The 19,857-nt window shown below is 40.7% G+C and overlaps 2 protein-coding genes across 7 annotated transcripts in view; both read left to right on the top strand.

The window, feature by feature from the left end:
* The window catches only part of TPD52 (tumor protein D52), a 40,084-nt gene extending 31,769 nt beyond the window's left edge, over positions 1-8,315 (top strand). For 4 of the 5 annotated variants that reach the window (XM_051770588.1, XM_051770581.1, XM_051770559.1 and 1 more), the window contains 3 exons: positions 4,350-4,391; positions 5,784-5,832; positions 6,833-8,315. In XM_051770588.1, coding sequence (XP_051626548.1) covers positions 4,350-4,391; positions 5,784-5,832; positions 6,833-6,949 — 208 coding nt within the window. In that variant the 3' untranslated portion in view covers positions 6,950-8,315. The remainder of the gene's footprint in view (positions 1-4,349; positions 4,392-5,783; positions 5,833-6,832) is intronic. The other variant, XM_051770570.1, reaches the window with a different exon arrangement.
* A 1,409-nt stretch (positions 8,316-9,724) lies between these two features.
* MRPS28 (mitochondrial ribosomal protein S28) overlaps positions 9,725-19,857 on the top strand; it is a 75,156-nt gene continuing 65,023 nt past the window's right edge. Inside the window, exon 1 of one of the 2 annotated variants that reach the window (XM_051770624.1) lies at positions 9,725-9,927. In XM_051770624.1, the coding sequence (XP_051626584.1) occupies positions 9,754-9,927 (174 nt within the window). In that variant the 5' untranslated portion in view covers positions 9,725-9,753. The remainder of the gene's footprint in view (positions 9,928-19,857) is intronic. The other variant, XM_051770633.1, reaches the window with a different exon arrangement.

Genomic DNA, 19,857 nt, shown 5'->3' with positions numbered 1-19,857 from the left:
AGAATTGTTTCTGAAACTAAGCATGTAGTCAGACTGTCTCCATTAAAATCTTTAATTAAAATTTTTGTCTGTAGAAGGTAATTTCTTCTTTTGTCCAGTGTTAGTTAATGTAAAACTGAAGCTCTTTTAACTGAAGCTCTTTCTTCATGTTCACCTGGTAACTACCCCAGACCATAAAATCTCGAGTATATTTCATAATCAATTAGTCTCTCTTCCTTGTAAGAAAGGAACCCACTAGAATGATTCTACAAGGTTTTTTTGTCAAGAGACAGAGTATGGTGTTGAGGTCAATGGCATGCAGGATTCCTCCTTCTTTGTCTGTACCATGTTTGTGCTGTGACAGAGTAGAAATTTACCCCTTTTTGTGTCTATTACAATAGCTGTTTAGCATTGTGACTCTAACAAAATTACTGGAATCAAAATGTAAACTAGCTTATACATTTCCTGTTCATAGTTTGTCCAGTGAACAGTCCTTGAGTTAATTACTTTAGCAGCACCAGTATTTTAGTTACCTTGTCTGCATTGCCTTTTATCTGCTTAGTCTAAGCAAATATTCAATGTTTTCAGTAGTCAAAATTCCTGTGTAGCAACTTCTGTCCATTGCCTTTCATCCTGTCTATGCACGCCTGAGTCCGGCTTCATCTTTTCTGTACTCTTCCACTAAGTAGCTAAAGACAGCACCAGGATCTCTATAAAGACTAGGGATTTGGCTCCTAGAATACTAACTAGGAGCTATAGCCCCCAGGGAGGAGATGGGTGGTGGCACAGGATGCTCTCTGAAGTGAGCTCAATTTGCTCAGGTATAAGAAGAGCAGCTGGTCTGAAATACATCCCCTTTAGCATCAGTGAGGTAATGGGAGCCTGGAAGATGTCTCTGTACCTTTGGGATGCAGAGCTCAGCTCCTCACTTTACAGGGTTCATTCACCTTCCTTAAGGCTATTGGTGTTCTTCTGTTAGTATTAGACTATTGCATTGGACAAGGACAGGCACAGACTCAGAACTGTCTTCTGTCCTCAGGAATTTAATACATCAAAAGAAGAGTGTCCTAATTACTCTAGTTAGTAGCTATGTGGGTGTTGAGTACTCCTTATCAGAAACTGGGCCACTGGGAGGGAGTGTAACAATGCCAGAGGAGTCCACACCATTGGTGTGCTTCCTGGGGAGAATCACAGCAATGAAAATTCAAGGTATTGTTATAAATTCAGAAGCAGTGAGGTTTAAAAAATAAAACAAAATTGTGAAAAATTAGTGCTGTTCAAGATCTTAGTTGCACTTGAGCAAGAGACTAAAAACCTTTGAGTTTTTTTGTTTTTCATGAGAACCAAATTCATCTGGGATTCAGCCAGTGAATTCAGGTCCCAGAGTTATGTGACTACTCAAGTCGTGTCTACTTTTAAGACTACGCAAGTCTGAACTTCAGAAAGTTTTAGCTGCCTAAATTCTTTCCTGGAAATGAGAATTGATGGGCCTGATACTTATTTGAACTAATACTGAATACGCAAGTGCGTTTTTATTCTTAAACTCTTAAGTAGCAGCTTCATCGTGGCTATGCTTTCCTTGTATTGTTTTAGTTGAGGGACTTCTCAGCTTTAATGGTGTGATTTCTTCTGTGTTGGACTATTTCTACGTGTTCCATGCAGCAAACATCACATGCAGGTCTTCGTTCTTGCACTGCAAAGTGATTTTGTAGGGAGTTAGAAAAGGGAGTGAGGCAGGTGGTGGAGCTGTGAACTTGGAAAGTACTGAAATGGAGGGGAAGGGAGGACTGGTAATGCAATGTCGGTGTGTTATTGCTTGCTTCCTTTTTTAGCTTGTTTCCTCTGCTCTTTGTTATGCTGACATGAACTTTGTTCCTTCTTAGGTTTCTCTTAATACCTTTCTTCTCCTTTATAAGAATGTCTTGAAGTTGTGATGAACTAACCTTCCTTGTGTAAGCAACATCAGTATTACGTGCAAAACAACAATAGTACCAAGATGTAGTGCTCTTCAAACTTCTGAGCAATCACGACTTTGCACGTGGCTCCTCCTGCACTGTATCTGTATTATGGAGCAGAAGTCCATCTTTGCCTTGTTCTGAGATTGCAGAATAACTTCCTTTGCTTGCTTTGAAAGTCTGATATATTATCATGGATTCCTAAATATCATCATTTATCAGCTGGAAATTTAACTACTAACAAAAGCAAATAGCTAGTGTGTATGCACTCTTCAGACCATGTTTCTAGGTAGGGACTCTGGCATAGGTCCTTGTGCCTTTTCAAAATGTGAGGTAATGTAGTAGCTTTATAAAATAATCATGTAAAGGATAAGAAAGCTTGCAATACAAAATATGTGGAAGACTGGAGAGCAACTTAACTGTATCTTTTTTATTAATTGTTTTTTTAAGCGAGGAGTTTGCTTCTGAGCATTGTAAAAAGGGTTTCTCTTTTTCAAACTGCCCAACTTGGTCTAGTTGAGTGAGTGCTTTGATATGGCATTCTGTCTTTTGGGGAAAAAATACAGGTTCTCTTCTTTATAAAGCCTTTCAAGGCTTAATTGTGCTTCTTTGCACTGCTTGAAGAACAGGTGATGTTAAAAAAATATCAACTGCATTTATCTAATCCAGTTCTCTTGCAGACCAGATCATTGTGATAAAACTATCTTATGATGTCATACAAAATGGATACTGAGTGTATATGTAAGTGTGTTGTACAACAGCAAGTAAATCCTTCATGAATGTATGAATAGTTCTTTTATTAAATGATCTCTGATGTTAAATTAAACTTCTGTAGAACCTGTTAAAAGATCTGCAGTACTTTACAGAAAAACAGGTTGCTGTTTTTCAGTGTGAGCAGTTCTGCAGTTTGTAAATATATGAATTTCACCCTCTTTAGCCTTAAGCTTCTTGCAGGTTGAGGGGAAGTGGCTGAGCATGACTGGAACTGGTTAGTGTCAGCGTAGTTCTGCAATAATGCCTGTCATGTAGCAAGGCCAGAACTTGTAGTAGTCCACATCTCAGTGGGGAATATAAATTACAGTCCAGAAGACAATCAGCTTCTCTGTGTTCTGGAAAAGCCTGTGGAAGTCAGTCCTTGTGTAAGATGAAACGCAGCAGAAATGGGGTTGGGGAAATGGATGAAACGTGGCCGTGCATTACTGATGCGTGTCAGGGAAGCATCTGGCCTTTGTGTATCTGATTCCCAGTGCACTGCATGTACAAATCAATCTATGGTTGTGCATCTGCCCTAAGGGATCCCAGCCTTAAGGGAGCTTTTCACTTGTGTAGTTTTCCCGTATCACTGTATTTTACTGATGAGCCTCCAGAAAGAATCTCTTAAAACTTGTTCGGCAATGAACATAGAACTTTTTTTGGTTCTGTGAATGTATCTTTCATTGTGCTGAGATACTAATTGAAAGTTTGAAGGTACATCATATGAGAGAGTTATTTCCCTTCCCTCCCCTTCTCCCCCAGCAACTCCCTGGAAATTATTCTCTTGAAAGACATCGTAAAGCCCAGACAAAATTCGACATTCCAAACATAGTTATGAACATCTGTGATCATCAGTTTTAATAACTTTGAGTTACTACTGTGGTATTTGATAAGAAACATTTAACATATAAGACTTGTTTGTGTCAAGAGTAAACAGGGATTTTCTAGATGGAACTAAATTGGATTCTAGGTGGTCTTGAGGTTATTTGAGAGCTCCTTAATCTATATCCAGTCAGCTTCTATGAGTGTGTGTAAACAAGCAGTAACTGTATAGCAACACTAGCTGGTTACAGAAATCCTCCATGAATTTCAGAACACAGAACTAGGACTTTCTCCCTGCCCCCAGCATAAATCTGACCTTGAATACAGATTGATGTGACTGCTCTTGCTAGATAATGTGTATTGACGAGTAGATAATTTGTATTGATGAGTGTGGAAATCTTACACTGAATTGAAGTGCAGGCCGTCTGAATGTAGGGATAATTCTTTTCGGTAGGAAGGTGAGTTGCTTGATAAGACTCTTGAGTGTTCACTTTCTACTTGATATCATCCAGACTGTAAATGCAGCATGACTCTCATTGCTTGAGAAACTTAATGAGTAGACAGACTGTTGCAGCTAAGCAGAGTAAGTACTAACAAGCATGGCACTTGAATCTCTCTAAAAGGGAGAAAGGTTGTTGCAGCTTTTGCTCTGACGTACTTGTGTGTGTGCATGGCTAAGCAATCTAAAAAAGCAAACCCGAGCAGTTACTGTATAGGCCTGTATAAGACTGGCTGTTTACCAAAGATAGTATCCAGAAGTCAGCTCTCTAAGCCAATTTTTTCTCCATGTAATACTTAAACTAATTTCTTGCTTTCTCTTTTCTTAATGCTGGCACTTAGTATACGCTCCATACAACATTCAATTAGTATGCCTATTATGAGGTAATGTATGTATAATCCACCTGTTGTGTTTACTTTCATGTGTAGAATCAAGTAAAATCTAACTTAAATCAGCTAACTTAGGTTTAAAACAAAACCAAAAAATCTTCCCAGCTTTGTAATGGATTTCCTGTACTAACATATAGGATAAAGTTAGTTTTATTTCTTTTTATTGGTGGTGGCTATCAACATATGGAATGTGACCAAGTGCAATTCCCTGCTGTTTAGGAAAACTATAACAACTTTTCCCTGAAAAATTACATTAGAAATGTAATGCTACTAAGTGATTGCAAGTTTAAAAAGCAGTAGCTTGGCATATGTTTTTGAACAATGAAAGTGAGTAAAAAAAATATTATAGTTTCACAAAAAGTCTCTTGGTGACTCGGGGTGCTTGCCTTTTCTCTCCCCTTGCTTGGCACTGTGTCCCTTTATCTCCTGAAAGTCTGGTTTTGATATATGTGTCATTTTGTGCTTTCCCAAGTGAGAGAGTGCTGCTAAATGTGGGTGACCTACACAAATACCAAGCAAAGGGAGAAGAGAAGCTTCAGACTTCTTTTTAAAAAACACCCTTGTCTTTAATATTTATATAATGAATTTTTGTGTCTGTTACGAACCCACAGTCCTGGGGCACTGAAGGCAAGCAATTTCCATCCTGCATAAAGGCAGAAAAAGTGTACAAGCTGCTGCACAAATTTGCATATGGCAGTGACAGCTAGTCGGAGCATTAAGCCACTCTTCTGACCCTAATGGATAATACACTGGCCCTCAGCATTGGAAATCCCAAGCTGTCCTGCTCTTTGTGTGCAAAACTTACCATTTGTAATTACAGCTGCCTCTGGCACTTAAAGACAAGGGGGAGTCTCCCTTAAATTTAACATGTTTGAAGAAAATGCCACTGTGAACCATGTTTTATTAATTTAATGTGTAGCCAATTAAACTGAACTAGTTTTCCTGTAAAAAGTGGAAAAACTCTGCTGAGCTTGCTTCAGCAGTAATGTACTAGGCTAACCAGAAGCGATGACTAAACTTTTCTGAAGAAATCCTTTAAGCCAGAAACCTGTTTGAAATCACTGGTATAATGACCTAAACCTAAAATACTTACTAGTTCTCCCTTTCATTTTGATATGAAGAATCCTGTCGCTGGGCCTGACAGTGTCAGTTGCCAAAGATAAAAGTGAGCCTTCAACTTGAGTATGTTTTAATTTTAGTTTTGTAGTACTTGGGGAGATTCAGAGGTAAACTATTTTTAGGCTACCCTTAAAAACAAGGAAAGAGCCACTAACAAACAAATCTTATGTTCCCATTGGGAAAAAGCAACTGTCTGCTTGTTTTCTGATATTTATAGACTAACCAGATATGGTTCAAATTCTGTGGTTCCTTTTTTTATTTTCCCAGAAATTCTCCTACTTTCAAGTCCTTTGAGGAAAAAGTTGAGAACTTAAAGGTAAGCATTACTAAAACACGTTGGTGATTGTGGAGCTATGTATGTGGAGAAAAGACTGAAGTAGTTTAAGTGGAAATGATTTCTCTGCCTAATGATTTGTGAATGAAAAAATGGGCTTCCTGCACCTCTTACAGGAGGATACTTCTAACTGGAAGAACTAACAGCCAGCTAAACTGCACAAACAGCTAGTGTAAAATACCTAGTATTAGGTAGCCACAATGGTCTAGGCTTTTATTTCGTGCCTTTCTAGGCACTAGTATCCCATCCAGGAGAATAGCTTGGGAAGCTTCTCTCATTTCTGGCATGAAAGACAAAAGGCCTTTGTATCTTAATTTAAAATGTATTCACAAACCCCTAAAGTTCCAGAAACAACCATTAATAGCTTCTCCAAGTAAAAGCTCACTTTCAAAATAACTAATACATGTAACTGGACCAGGTTTGACTGTTCTCATGGGCACACTCATGGGTTGGATGAGAAGCATGCAAGTGATAGCCTGGGGAACTATGCATTCCCTTGCAACTAACTGGCATTAACATGTTACCTGGAGAAAGTAAGAGAGTTGCTCTTGCCGCATAAAGATCTCAGGAATTACTGTTGAGACACAAAACTGCTCAGAGTTCTTTCTTGAGCAATACAGAAGCAAGTTTTAACTTTGAATCTCTTAAAGCCTAAATGGCTTGAAAGGCTGCATGTCTGTATCTATTTGTAACTTGAGAGTATGTGAACCTTTGGACTCTGAAATCAGCCTTGTTTATAAGGGCTGCTTTGTGTATCTGAAAGATAAAGGAAGACTGCTGTGTTAATTTGCTGGTGAGTATTTCCTGCTGGATATGTGAAGACTTGTATTCAGAGTATTGTGGAGGTTGCTCAGTCCTGGAAAAGCTGCTGTGCTGAAGAGAGTTACTAACCTTACTAATGGAGAGGTACTGGTTTTGTACAGTTAAGCATGTCTGGCATGCCAAGTAACTACTATTTTATGTTGGGGCTCTCTCTATCTAGTCTAAAGTTGGAGGAAGCAAACCTGCTGGGGGAGACTTTGGAGAAGTTCTCAACTCTGCTGCCAATGCCAGTGCCACAGAAACTATTGCAGAACAGACAGAGGAGGAGACCCACTGAAATTCCTGCCTGTCCTGCTACCCACTGCCAGATACTGCAAGCAAAAACCAAGCACACTTGTAACATTCTCTGCGCTCTTTCCACCAGATGTGCTTTTATGTAGCACGTAGTTATTTTACCAGATTAACTGATACCAAGCTTGTTTGTGGGTTCAAAATATTTTTGAAACTAAAATACGTTATTTGGGGTTTTGTGTGGGAAGGGGAATTTTTATGCCTTTCAAGCATTTAAAGGACTTACCTGTAATTTAAAGGCAACCTTTAAAATATAGCAATGAAAAAAACCAACTCTTTTGAGAAGTTAATTATACTGTACAGATACTGTGGATACATAATTTCTTTTCAATCTGTAACTACTACTCAACTTAATCATTATGAATCTACTGCTGCTGCCAAACTGAAGCTTGTTTCTTCTCTCCCTTGTGATTATTTCAGTTGAGTGTTGCCTGCAAGGGACACTGGACTAGGAGGAAGGATCGCTCCTAGCTAAAGAAAGGACTTCCATTTCAGCAGGCTTTACACAAGTTATAGCAGGATCACACATGAGTAGCAATGTACTGTCTTATGAGCATGTTCCTCATACAGCAGATGTGGATGGGTAACACAGAGCATCTAAGATTTACCCATTTATCTGTGCATCGTCCACGTAGGAAACTTCTGACCAATGCCAATGGAAGCAAGATGCCTCATAGTGCTGGTTTGGTTCAGTCCCCATAACATTTTCAGTCTTGTTTTTTGCACAGGATGTCAGTGTGGTTTGGTAACACACTTCTGAAGGTTTGACCAGTTGTGAATAGATTCATCTTCACTCACACATGGTGGTGTCTCATTCATACTAACAAAGTGTAGACTGCAAGAATAAGCCTGAGCACAGAAGTGGTTCTTTTTTAGGCATCAAGAGCATTGCTCCTAAACTCCAACATTGCTTCCCTTGTAGGCTGACCCTTGAAAACATCTGCTACATTGTCTTACTGTTTTCATGTGTTGAAGGCCTGTACCTCTAGCAGCACCCCTGTCCCTGTTCATGACCCCAGAAATCTGTTTTGAGAGGTGTACAATGTCATTGCTCAGCATAGCTCTCTTACAAGATCTGTCCTCCTACATGTTGTTTTATCTGCTGTACTCCTCAAATTTCTTGTGTTTTGTTTGTTTCTGGCACATGGTATCGGTATGGTTAGAACTTTTTATCACTGCGCTTAGAACTGGAAACAAGTTTTGCAACATTTGTGTGAAATCCGTGAAACTTCAACCACCGCAGCTGTCTGGAGGGAAAAAAGTTGGCTCCTGACAACCCTGCTAGCATGTCAGATGTAGAATATATGCTTAATCACATGTGAGAAGCTTAATAAAAACCTGTATGTGAGGAATGTATTGTCCCGTGAATATGGAGGATAACGTAAATAAGTAAGGAAGTTTTCTTTCTAATTGAAACAGTCCTTGAAGTCTGGTTTCAGTGCTGATATATACTACTGGGGGGAATCTGCATGGCTGAGCTTGGCATTTCTGGAGAAGACTAAGGTTAGATTGCCTTCTAGTGGCTTACAGAAAATTACAGAATCACAGACTTGTTAGGGTTGGAAGGGACCTCTGGAGGTCCAACCCCCCTGCCAAGGCAGGGTCACTTAGGTTACGCAGGTTACACAGGTGTCAAGGCAGGTTTTAAATGTCTCCAGGGAGGGAGAATCCGTTACCTCCCTGGGCACCCTGTTCCAGTGCTCTGCCACTGCATTAAATTAAACTGCCCTGATTACATTGTGAAGTTCAGAAAATGGGTTGAGATGTATCCTCAGCCTTTGACAGCTGCACCTTAGCAAAGGAAAGGAGAATTCAATGATACAGAGAGAGTTGCTCTTCCTCTGTTGGGTCGGTACCATGTAGAGCAGGTCCTTCTGGAACATGATCCTTGTATGAGGTTTTTATTTATTTAGCTGAGGAAGAGAAGGGTCATCTATGCCAGAGTTGAGCTCTCTGTGTTCTGAAGGAAGGTTTGTTTTTTTTTATGACCAAATGGCAGGATGATTTTACTGTAGTACAGTATTACACTGAAGCTTTGCAGCTGCACCCTCACCTGAGCTTCAGCTGTGTCTTCCTCTGCCCACACCCTCCCTGCCCCGACTGCAAGCGGCCTTGGGGTCACTTGGCCACTGAAACTTTGCCTTCAGGGGTAGTGTGTTAATCACAGAATCATTGAGGAGGGAAAAGACCTCTTGAGATCATCTGACCTGTGACCGATCACTACCAAGTCAATCAGACCATGGCACCAAGTGAGGCACCCAAGGGAATGGCCTGAGGTGGTGTCAGGGGAGGTTTAGGTTGGATGTGAGGAGAAGGTTCTTCACCCAGAGGGTGGTTGGGCACTGGAATAGGCTCCCCAGGGAAGTGGTCACAGTACCAAGCCTGACAGAGGTCAAGAAGCGTTTGGACAATACTCTCAGGCACATGGTGTGACTGTTGGGGTTGGTCCTGTGCAGGGCCAGGAGAAGAACTCTATGATGCTTGTGTGTCCCTTCCAACTTGGCATGTTCTGTGATTCCGTGAAGTGCCACATCCAGTCTTTCCTTGAACACCTCCAGAGACAGTGACTCCACCATCTCCCTGGACAGCCAGTTCTCATGTCTAGCTACCCTTTTCGTGAAGAAATTCGTCCCTGTATCCATCCCCAGCCTCTCCTGGCTCAGTCCTCCCGTCCCGCCGCTGCTCCCCCTCCGCAGCGCGGCGCCCGCCTCCCTCACCCAACATGGCGCTGCCCGCCTCAGCCCCTCGCGCCGCGCCTGCGCTGGGGTGGCGGCCCCGCCCCCGGCAGCGATGGCGGCGCGGGGCTGGTCGCGGTTCGCGGTCGGGGTTGGGGCTCGGCAGTGTCGGGCGGCGGTGCCTCCGGTCCGCAGGGCCAGTGGGGCCGCGCCGGGCGCCGCAGAGACCCCCCCGCAGCGCAGGGAGCAGCGCCCGGGCAGCGGCACGGCAGGCTCTGGCCCCCAGCAGGTGAGGGCGCGGCGCGGTCGGGCCGAGGCAGCGTCCTCTACTCGGCCCTGGTGAGGCCACATGTGGAGCATTGTGTTCGGTTTTGGTCTCCACAGTTCAAGGAAGACAAGGAGCTGTGGAGAGCCACAAAGATGATGAGGGGTCTGGAGCATCTCTTACGAGGAGAGACTGCGGGAGCTGGGCATGTTTAGTCTGGAGAAGAGCAGACTGAGGGGATTCTCAAAGACGACTGCCGCGAGGATGGGGCCAGACTCTGCTCAGTGGTGCCCAGAGATAGGACGAGGAGCAGTGGCCGTAAACTGAACCACAAAATGTTTCACCTCAAATGAGGAAGAACTTTACATTGAGGGTGTCAGAGCACTGAAACAGGCTGCCTAGAGAGGTCATGGAGCCTCCGTCTCTGGAGACATTCAAACCCCACCTGGACAGGTTTCCCTATAATTCGCTCTAGGTGCCCCTGCCTTGTTGGGGCTTTGGACTAGATGATCTCCAGAAGTCCTTTCCAGCCCTAACAATTCTGTGATTCTCTTTTCACTGCTTCACCCTGGGTAGTAAATAGCCTGAAGAGAAACATGGACAGCTCATATTTCTTTTTAACATGCTCCTACAAAGATCTAATGTAGAAAGTGAGCAAGTAATTTTGGTTGTGTAGAATGCAAGGTAACAGCTCCGTGGGCAAAGCTGTATTATGGCTTTTGCAGGCTGGCAGGGAGGGTGTGGAAAATCTTTAATTGATTGTAGTGGGTCAGATCAAAGACCTGTTAGGCCTGTGCTCCAGAGACTTGTAGTGGAAATATAAAGACTCACGAGTGAAACACCTGTAGAACTGTATATGTGTGAAAGCAGCAAAAGAAACAAGAGGACAGGGGTTGAAAGGATGCTGTGTAATAATGTGGAAAACCACAGTTCTCCAGGAAGCTGTTGTCAGGAGTAAAACTGAAGATGATGGGCTTGGCAAGGCCTACACTGATAAGCAGGAGCATGAATGATTCATCAAGAGCAGACCCTGCTCCTGAACTACAGAAGGAGGGCAACATGCCTGTGTCCCATATCTTATGTGCCATTTGTTTTCCTGTTCCTCCACCATGAAAACAGTCATGGAGAGATAGTGAGCTGTAGGTCTGCTATTTATTGAGTCTGCACTAAAGTAAAACACTGGAGCAAAGAACTACCCTCTAAACAACTGTTGAGTCCTGAAGGGTGTAAAACATTTGTCCAAAACTTAGTTCACCATTGCCAAACAGGATCAATCTTGGAGGTGCAGTGAGGCCTTGATAGCTGGCAACCTTCATCCTCGGTGTTGTATCCAAGTGGTATTTCTCCAAATGCTTGTTGTGGGTCTGTGAGTATGAGAATGTGAGTGGTTGGAACTTGGGAGAGAGTGAGTGGTAAAATGAATTTAAAGATTTGTGAATAACCATCACTTTCTCTAGCAGTGCAGGGAGTTTTGTCATGCTGATTTTCCCTACACATTGTGACTGTGCCTGTTAGCAGACACACAGGGAAACACGAAAAAGCGGTGTGTGTACTGATGTATCACAAAAAATCTCTTCCAGGCTGAAAAGGCCTGACCTCTGATTATTCTTCAGGTGGAAGTTGTCTTTTTGTAACTTTTTTCAGTTCTGTTTGCCCACACCAGTGGGATTACTTGGAGTGTGCCCAGTAGGATATGGAGATCGATGCTGTGAATTATTATTGCAGGACTGGTGTGGTAGTGGGCGTGTAGAACTGGAAATGCCTGTCACTGAATCCATGACCTGATATCCCAGATTACTGCACAATCTGTAATATTCTGTTTTCCATTGAAAATCCACACTATCAAAGCTGGCTGTGCGAAGATCAAAAGTTTGCTAACCCAGGATGCTGGCTCAGGTGGTGTCCAGGGGATTGTCCACAGAAGAATTTAGGAAGGGGATCACTTGATCCAGCTGTAGGAGATACTGAATGCTACCTTAGGAATTTGGAATCCCTACCGTAGGGATTTGGGAAGTTGATTTTCCCCCCTTTTTTGTTTTTCTGTTCAAGTAAGAAGCTGGAAACATTTTTTCTTTTTCTGTCTACAAAGTCATCAAGCCTTTGAAGCTTCTTAACGAACTCAAATGTTACATAGTATTCACAGCATCATTTCCAAGTGGAATTACATGTACAAATATAAAATAATGCAATACTAGAAATCAAACTAGGCATGAAAAATGAATATCTGGACTACAGCTCTGAATTTCACTTTGCTGAAGTACTTTTTCACTCGAACCAGAGGAAGAAAAGTAACTTGCTTTGCAGTGTCCCAGTGATGTTCAAAGCAGAACAAGGAGATGAAGATAATCATGACTCTACTTTCATGCTGTTCTTAGCCCATTTAGTTCTCTGTGAGCCTGGGTGTCATTGATGATTATTCACTGTTTGCTCTTTGAAGAGTGTGCACAAGAGGGAGTGGATTTTGGTGAGAATGAAGTAGCAGAGGAAAGTGGCATATTGAAATGAGGAAAATGAAAGGGATCTGACTTGCAGAGTAATCTGTTCATTTTGTGTGGTTTCCTTGAAATTACATTTTCACCACTTTTAACTGATTTTTGATTGCTATGAAGTGTGTTATTTGGTAAATAAACTTTCCCACAGCTGGGAGCAACCCTGGTGCTAGTGGGGCTCCCCTCAGAGGAGGGTGCAGTGGCTCTAGCTGCATCCCCTTCCTGCATCAGCAGGATCTGCTCTTTCAAGCACGAGGAGTGTGGTCTTGCTTATCCCTTACCTGAGCCACACATTCCTTATCTCAGCTGGCAAATCAACAGGCCCAAAGCGCTGCCTGTCTTTTGCTGTGCTTCACCCAGTAAGAGCCAGAGGTGCTGTTTGGGTCCTTAATGTTTCTTGTTCTTTTGGGGAGAAGCTTGATAATGTCTCTGTACAGATTTCCTCTGCCAGCTGTTTTTCTTTCGTTTGTGGAACAATGGCTTATTTTAGGCAGGTATAAGTAAACTTGATAAATGGGCATGTCTTCAGATGATTCAAAAAGCATGATGATATTTTTCCTAAAACTTTTAAGTTTTTTGGGCACAGCACTAATGTGTACTGCTGACCTTGCTTCAGAGTTGCCTAGTGGTGTCTTGCTGTGTTGGTAACTTTTTAGGGGTCCGTCTTTGTGTTTTAGTTTTTACGTTCAGTTTACTGTTCTGTTGTTACTGTTTTGCAAATAGTGAAATTTACAGAGCAGGCATGTAAATGCTGATTAAAATTGTTAAAAAGGTGGCAACTTGGTAAGCAAAATATTTTGATAGACCCACATGATATTTAACTTTGTCTACAGCAGACAGCTCAATTCTTACTGCTTTTTCCTTCTGCATTTTTATGATACATAAGTTTTGCATTATAAACTGAACAACAACAGCAACAACAAAAGTTTAAGGTTCTTTTAGAAGGACAGAAGGAAATGCTTTAGGTGTTACCTTTATTTACAGATTAAAGCTATCTGCCTAGCAAAATAGGAAACCTTGCCTTTTAGGAAGGATGTGATGCTTTTTGTTGCTACAGGTAGAGAAATGGATCTTCAGCTGCGTTCTTCTCTCAGTTGCCAAAGTTCAAAGAAAATGTAAGAATGACGTAACTAATTAAGAATAAATGCACGTTTTTGTGCACTGAATAGTCTAAAAATGTTTAAAATGTGTGTGGTGAAGTCTGTCAAGTGTCTTTTTAGGTAGAAATGAGTTAGCACTGTGTTAGCTTTGCTGCTAGTCAGCTGTATGTGCCAACAGTGGGGTAAAGCTGCTCTGTTGGGACTTTTTACGTGACACTAAGAGGGTGCAAACCATCAGGTGCGTGTCAGGGCGCGGTGACACGGACAGAAAGTTGTCCGTGTGCAGAAGCAGAGATGTGCAGCCTCTGGCTTGGCCAGGCCGCTGGTCCCAGCCGGGCAGAGATGCTGCGCCGAGGTTTGGGTGAACTTCCACTCCCGGCACAGCAGAGGGCACCCCTTGTTTTCAGATGTCGCAGGAAAAGCAGCACGTTTAAGAAATTTCCTATTTAGTTCCTTGAATACTGTGTTTGAAGGGAAACCATTTATTAAGAAGAAACGTAACTGATTTTGTCTGAAGCTCAGATGGAGGGGACTGGGTTGGTATCAGTACATAATAACTAATTTCTAAAAGAGAAATATTAGAAATTATTCTTTCAGACGTTTATATATTTTAAAATTTTCTTAGCCAGAGGTCCATTGCTGAAAGGATTCATAAATTTGAGGAAGGTGTCTGTATATTTAAATTTCTTATCACTATTTAAAAAATAAAATATAAATATTCATAAAGAAAGAAAACAAAAAAATATTTTAATAGGTCATATAAAGAGTTGACTTTATGTTTTAGGGGAGAGATTAAAAACTAAAACATGAAAGTGAGAATTTTAAAGGAACGTTATTACATTTCTGAAAGCTACGTGGAGATCCTTAAAAAGAATATGTAGTTGTCATGCTTGAGCAGTCTCTGGGCAACCTCAGTTTAAAATAATGTGTAACACTGGATGTTTTGAAATAAAATACTAAAATAAATCAGAATTATTTTAATGTAATTATTGATGGAAAAGTTTTCTCTCAATCTGTCTTCCCACCTAAGTTAACATTTAGAAGATGTTTATCCTGAAGTTGTGGTCCTTTGACAGCAAAAAAACTGATTTATAGGTAGTGCAATTATCATTTGCAATTTTCATGGTGTAATATTTCTTAGGACACCTGTAATCTTTGTGTGGATGCTTTGCTAGTGCTAATAAATAGCTTAAAAACATTTTTGGTTTGGTTACAAATGTAACAGCACTCTATAAGACCTATGTGCCAAGCACAGAGGTTACTCTTTTAGGGGTAGATTACCATCTGGCCAGCATTCAAGTGCTGAAAAGTGCTGACTAACTGAGTGTGACTTGCCAGTTGTGGGATTTGTGGGAGCTGGAATGGGTTGCCTTTACCTGGAAGTTGCTCTTGGCTTGCTTTGCCAGATTGCGATTCTGCGTTTGAGAAGGGTGGATTATGTCTGCTCCTGCCGCGCTGAGAACACGGCCCGGAGCCTTTGGGTTTGTGCTAAATAAGGGCTGTGTCGCAGCATCGGCTCAGCTGGATCTGCTTGAAATGCTGGTTGGCATTAAAGTAGGAATGAACCTGGTTGTCCTTCTTTTGACCTCTGTGAAGGAGCAGTTCTACCCATGTGAATGCTCTGGCTGAGGCACCAAAACTTGTCTCTTCTGACTTGGGTTTCTTCCAGCTGGAGGCACAGCTGGCTCTGTCGGAACACCTGCTTTGCGTATGACAGGAGTGCTGGCATGACAGGATTTTGTAAAACTCACATAGTGTTGGAGCAACACTGTGAAATGGAGTAGACAGGACTTCTGATGTTGTTGGACAGCAGCAGAGAATGATGCTTTGGAGGATTTAATTATAGTACAGTAAAATTGTCACCGCTGCCTATCACAGGAACACAAATTCACGTGGGAAGGCCCTGGGCACCTTGCACAGCTCTGTCCTTGGTTGACATGAGGAAGATCACAGCTCTGGAGGAATTGTCTTCTGGAATTTGCTCCTTCAGATAGCTCTGGGTTGGTGACTGATTGCTTTGGCATTGCTGGAGGTCCGTGAGTGGTTATTGTTATCAACAGGATATTTACATCCACCGTTGCTGTGGGAGATCCCAGTTATTCTCATATTATGGCTATTGAAACAGCATCCTGTCCTCCAGGAACCTGGAAAAAAGGGCCTGAAGTGATAAATGGAGAAAATGTCAGGCTGAAGATATGACAGTGCTGTTGTGTGGGATTACCAGTGTCCCATTCCAGCATGGCAACCTAAAATGCAAGGACACACATGTAATTGTTCAGAGAAACGATGCAGAGTTCTGCCTAAGCAGTCAAGCTGCACAGGCAGATGCTGGGCTCAAAACACCATGGGCTGTTTTTTAGGACTCTGTGTGCTCATTTGACTTGATTTTCATTTTGACATAATGCATGCAGTGATTCACCCACCTTCCCTGGTGTAGAGGCTAATGTTCTATTTTTTTTGCTATAAAAATAATCCTTGAAAGATATATATAGATAAATACTTCATATTTTAAATTATATATAGAAGTTGTTTAAAGGAAAATAAGCAGCTTTATTGTGACCAAATTACATGCTATCTTATGTTGTGAAATAAAGTCATAGCTCATTGTCGTAAATGATCCACCTCTCTAGTCAACAGCATATTTTCAAAGCTGCATTTGAAATTCTTTATGAAAGTCTTGTTTTGCAGTTTCTGCACAGTGTATCCATTCAAAGTGTGAAGTTAAGTGGAAAACTTTCCTTTAACTACAAACAGAAGTTGGTATTGAGTCAACCAGTGCAGCAGATTGTACATTTATAAGATTTGTTGGGGAAGCCTTGGTGGTTTGGGTAGCGTTATAGTGTGTTAGCAATATGAATTTCTGCTTTTTGGTGTTTTAAATGGGCAGTTGATTGATGAAGAAGTTTCAAAAAAGGGTCTAGAAGCAGCAGACAATTAATTTTCTTGATACAGCTGTTCTGGTCTTCCCCTGTTCAATATTATGCACTGTACAAATCCTATTCCTGTGATCTTTTTTCTATTTTGAGATCTGCATGATTCTACTTGAAAATTTTAATCATGAGAAACAAAGATTGTTTTCACCATGGTGTTTTACTGGTTAAGTTCTACATGTATTTGGTTAATTGTTATTTGCATTTCTTTTAAAAATATGCTTAGTTCACAATATTACATTGTTTGTTATTATGAGGACATTGTATATACAAATATATACATTCAGGCATATTTTGTGTTTTCTGCACAGCTGAGATACTTTTAATTATAAGTTATTTTGTATGCAAAAATAAATTAAGGTTTGGAATATGCTATATTCATCAGTCAGCATTGCAGTGACCATCAAAATATGGCACTTGATGGAAGGATGTTAATGAACACAAATTCATGTCAAAATGTGTGATGAATCTTTCATTGTTTTTAAAATAGAAGTGTAATCCTTTCCTAATCTGCAATCAAAATATAATTTTAAACTATTTTTTAAAAAGTGTAATTTCAGTATGTGAGGTTGGCTTAAAAATTGTGTCTGTAGCCAAGCCAAATCTTCAGCCAGAGATTTACCCCAGAAAGCTTGTCTTTCAGATAAATTTGTGGACTTAAAAATAGAGAAGTACCCTCTGCTGTCATGAGATCTGCCTGGAGTACTCCATCCAGTTATGGGGGCCTCAGTAGCTGGAAGGCAGAGCGTGTCCAGGGAAGGCCCCAAATATGATCAGAGGGCTGGAACACCTCTCCTATGAAGATGAGCCTGGAGAAGAGAAGGCTCCAGGAAGACCTTGTTGTGTTCTTTCAACATTTAGAGGGCTTGTAAAAAGTCTCTCTCAATCTTTATTACTAGAGCCCATAGTGATGGGACAAGGGGCAATGGTTTTAAACTGAAAGAGGGTAGATCTAGGTTGGACAAAAGGAGGAATGGTTATGGTGGTGAGGCACTGAACAGGAAGCTATGGATACCCCGTCCCTGGAAGTGTTCAAGGCCAGATTGGATAGGTCTCTGAGCAAGCTGGTCTAGTGGAAGGTGTCCCTGTCCATGGTGGGAGGAATTAGAGCTGCATGACCTTTAAGGTCCGTTCCAACCCAAACTGTTCTGTGAAAAAAGTGTCAGTTGTAATACGTGTGTGTAAGAAAGCAACATCAAAGTTTCTATTCCAGTGTTACTTTTGGTGTTTTCTGTCTTTTGAGGGCAGCTTGGATATCCATTTAATGTAACTATCTAAATGGGATTTCCTGGAGGCTTTTTTTTTAGTTTTATGATAGTTTACTTTGGACTAAATTCATAAATAAAGTAGGATATTCTTCATATTCCAGGGCTTATAGCTCAACTGATTTCAAATGTATTGGCAAGAGCAGCTTTATGTCTGCCAGTTTACAACTAAGGTTGCAAATATTGTCAGATTGTTTTGTCCAAGCTGCAAAGAAGGCTTACAGAATAGATCACGCTCTCTCAGATTTTCCACAGGGGAGAGGGTGTTCTTCTCCAGAGACTCGAGTTCAGTATACTCCCAGATATGCTGGCACACTGAGACTTCTAGCCCATTGTTTGCAGCAGTCACTACCAGATTTTACCTTCAAGTTGGCAGCAAGAGGGGAGATACCTTAGCTTCTGTACCTGTGCTCCTTAAAGCCTAATCCTAAAGTATTAAAAAAGAAGGGGTGTTCATGAAGAGGTCTTTACAAAGTACTGTTATGCTTGGACAGTAAATTAGTCACCAAAAATCCTAATCTCTAGAGTGAAGTTAAAACGGTGCTTTATCAAAACACTTAGTTACCGCTTCTCAGAAAAAGATGCTTAAATGCCTAATTTCAGGTTTTTACTTCCATCCTTTTTGGCTGAAGAGTTTTATTTGGTTTGCTTTCTAAAATGAAACCACATTTCTTCACTGTGCTGAAGAGAATGTATGGATGTTCCTCTTTTGGTTGAAACAGCAGAAGTTTGCATTGCTTTCTAGTGGTTCTTTAGGGAAGCTTGTAGTTTTAAGATAGTGATGGGAAGTAGCTCTGGAGTACACAAAGTTTTTGAAAGTAAATAAAAATTTAGTAAAGATAAGAACGAAAATATAGCATTCAATTTCCCTCATCCTCTTCTAGGCAAAAAAGAGCTTTTCCCCTTGTTTTTTCCATTCATAAAATCTGAGGTTTTTTCCTGTCCAAATTTTAAAGATTTGGAGGAAAAACTTGTAGTGCACACTGCATTCTTGAACACAAGTTTTGTAGTACCATGTATTGAAAAGTGATTCTGTTTTCTTCTCCTCTTGACTGCTTTCTTCAAAACTTACCTTCAAAAAGATGGGTACAGACACTACTTATATTTATTCCCTAACTATATAATTTGGAGTTTGTTGCCGTTGAGGGTGCACTTCAAGTCATACTCAAAGTGGACAGAAATGGAGGAAGATGGTGTCTGCTGGAACTTATAGTTATACTGATATTTCTTCTACTGGCCTGTAGATGTTAAATAATTCATATTAGATTAGAATCGTTATAACTAAAATAATTCCCTTATAGAATTCAGGTCATCGTAATGTAACCTAGTGTGCAAGTGCTGTCTTTATAGAAATTTGGCCTTGTAACAATCTTTCCATAGAAAGTGATTCATAGGAAGCTTTTTATAAGTATATTCTTGCTTACTAGCAGGGAGGCTTCCAGTTTTCTCCTTGGTTGCTTTCAGAGCTCTTCTTTGTGAATTTGCAGTCATTAATATTAGATTTTTCCCTAAATTACTTCTTTGAATCACGAATCCTCATTTTATGCTTTTCTGTTTGGACTATTTCCCTTCAGTAGTTTTATTAAATAACACCAGTCTTGCTTTTTTTCAGCTTTGTTCAGTATTTAATTTTCAAAACCTTTTGTTAACAAGAAGTTTAAATTAGTTCTTCAGTTTAATCTGTTTGTATGAAATAAAATGGAAAAGTCTCTTGTTTAAAGGAAACTGAAGAGATCTTCCTTGTGTCTGTGGTTGTCCACTTTGGGTTGTAAATTGAATCTGTGGGGAAACAGCATAAACTTCAGTTGTTTGATATATATATTTTTTTTTTATGGGACAAAACCTCAGGCTACTAAGCGGGGAGGAAAAAGAGCTATATTCTGGGGGGGAATAAATACCAGACAGTGGACTTTAAAAGTTATAACCCTAGTTTTAGCCAAACCAAGTCTTTGGCTATAACTGTGCTGTAAGTGGGATGATGTTCTGTTGCTTATGAGCCTTAGTTGGTGAATTTTATGGCTGTTGTATTTAGTGAAATCCTATGTCCTAGTTTATTCTTATACAGCTCTGTCTAATACAGTTTTCCTGTTTTCTACTATGTTCATAGTTTCACCTGTCTGTTCTATCCGTGAACATTAGAAGTTTTTAAATAACACCATTTTAAATTTTG

Source organism: Manacus candei, unplaced genomic scaffold (assembly GCF_025592945.1).
Source record: "Manacus candei isolate 608988 ecotype Guabito, Panama unplaced genomic scaffold, ASM2559294v1 h1tg000008l, whole genome shotgun sequence".
NCBI classification, from domain to species: Eukaryota; Metazoa; Chordata; class Aves; order Passeriformes; family Pipridae; genus Manacus; species Manacus candei.
This window is presented reverse-complemented; position numbering and strand designations above follow the sequence as displayed.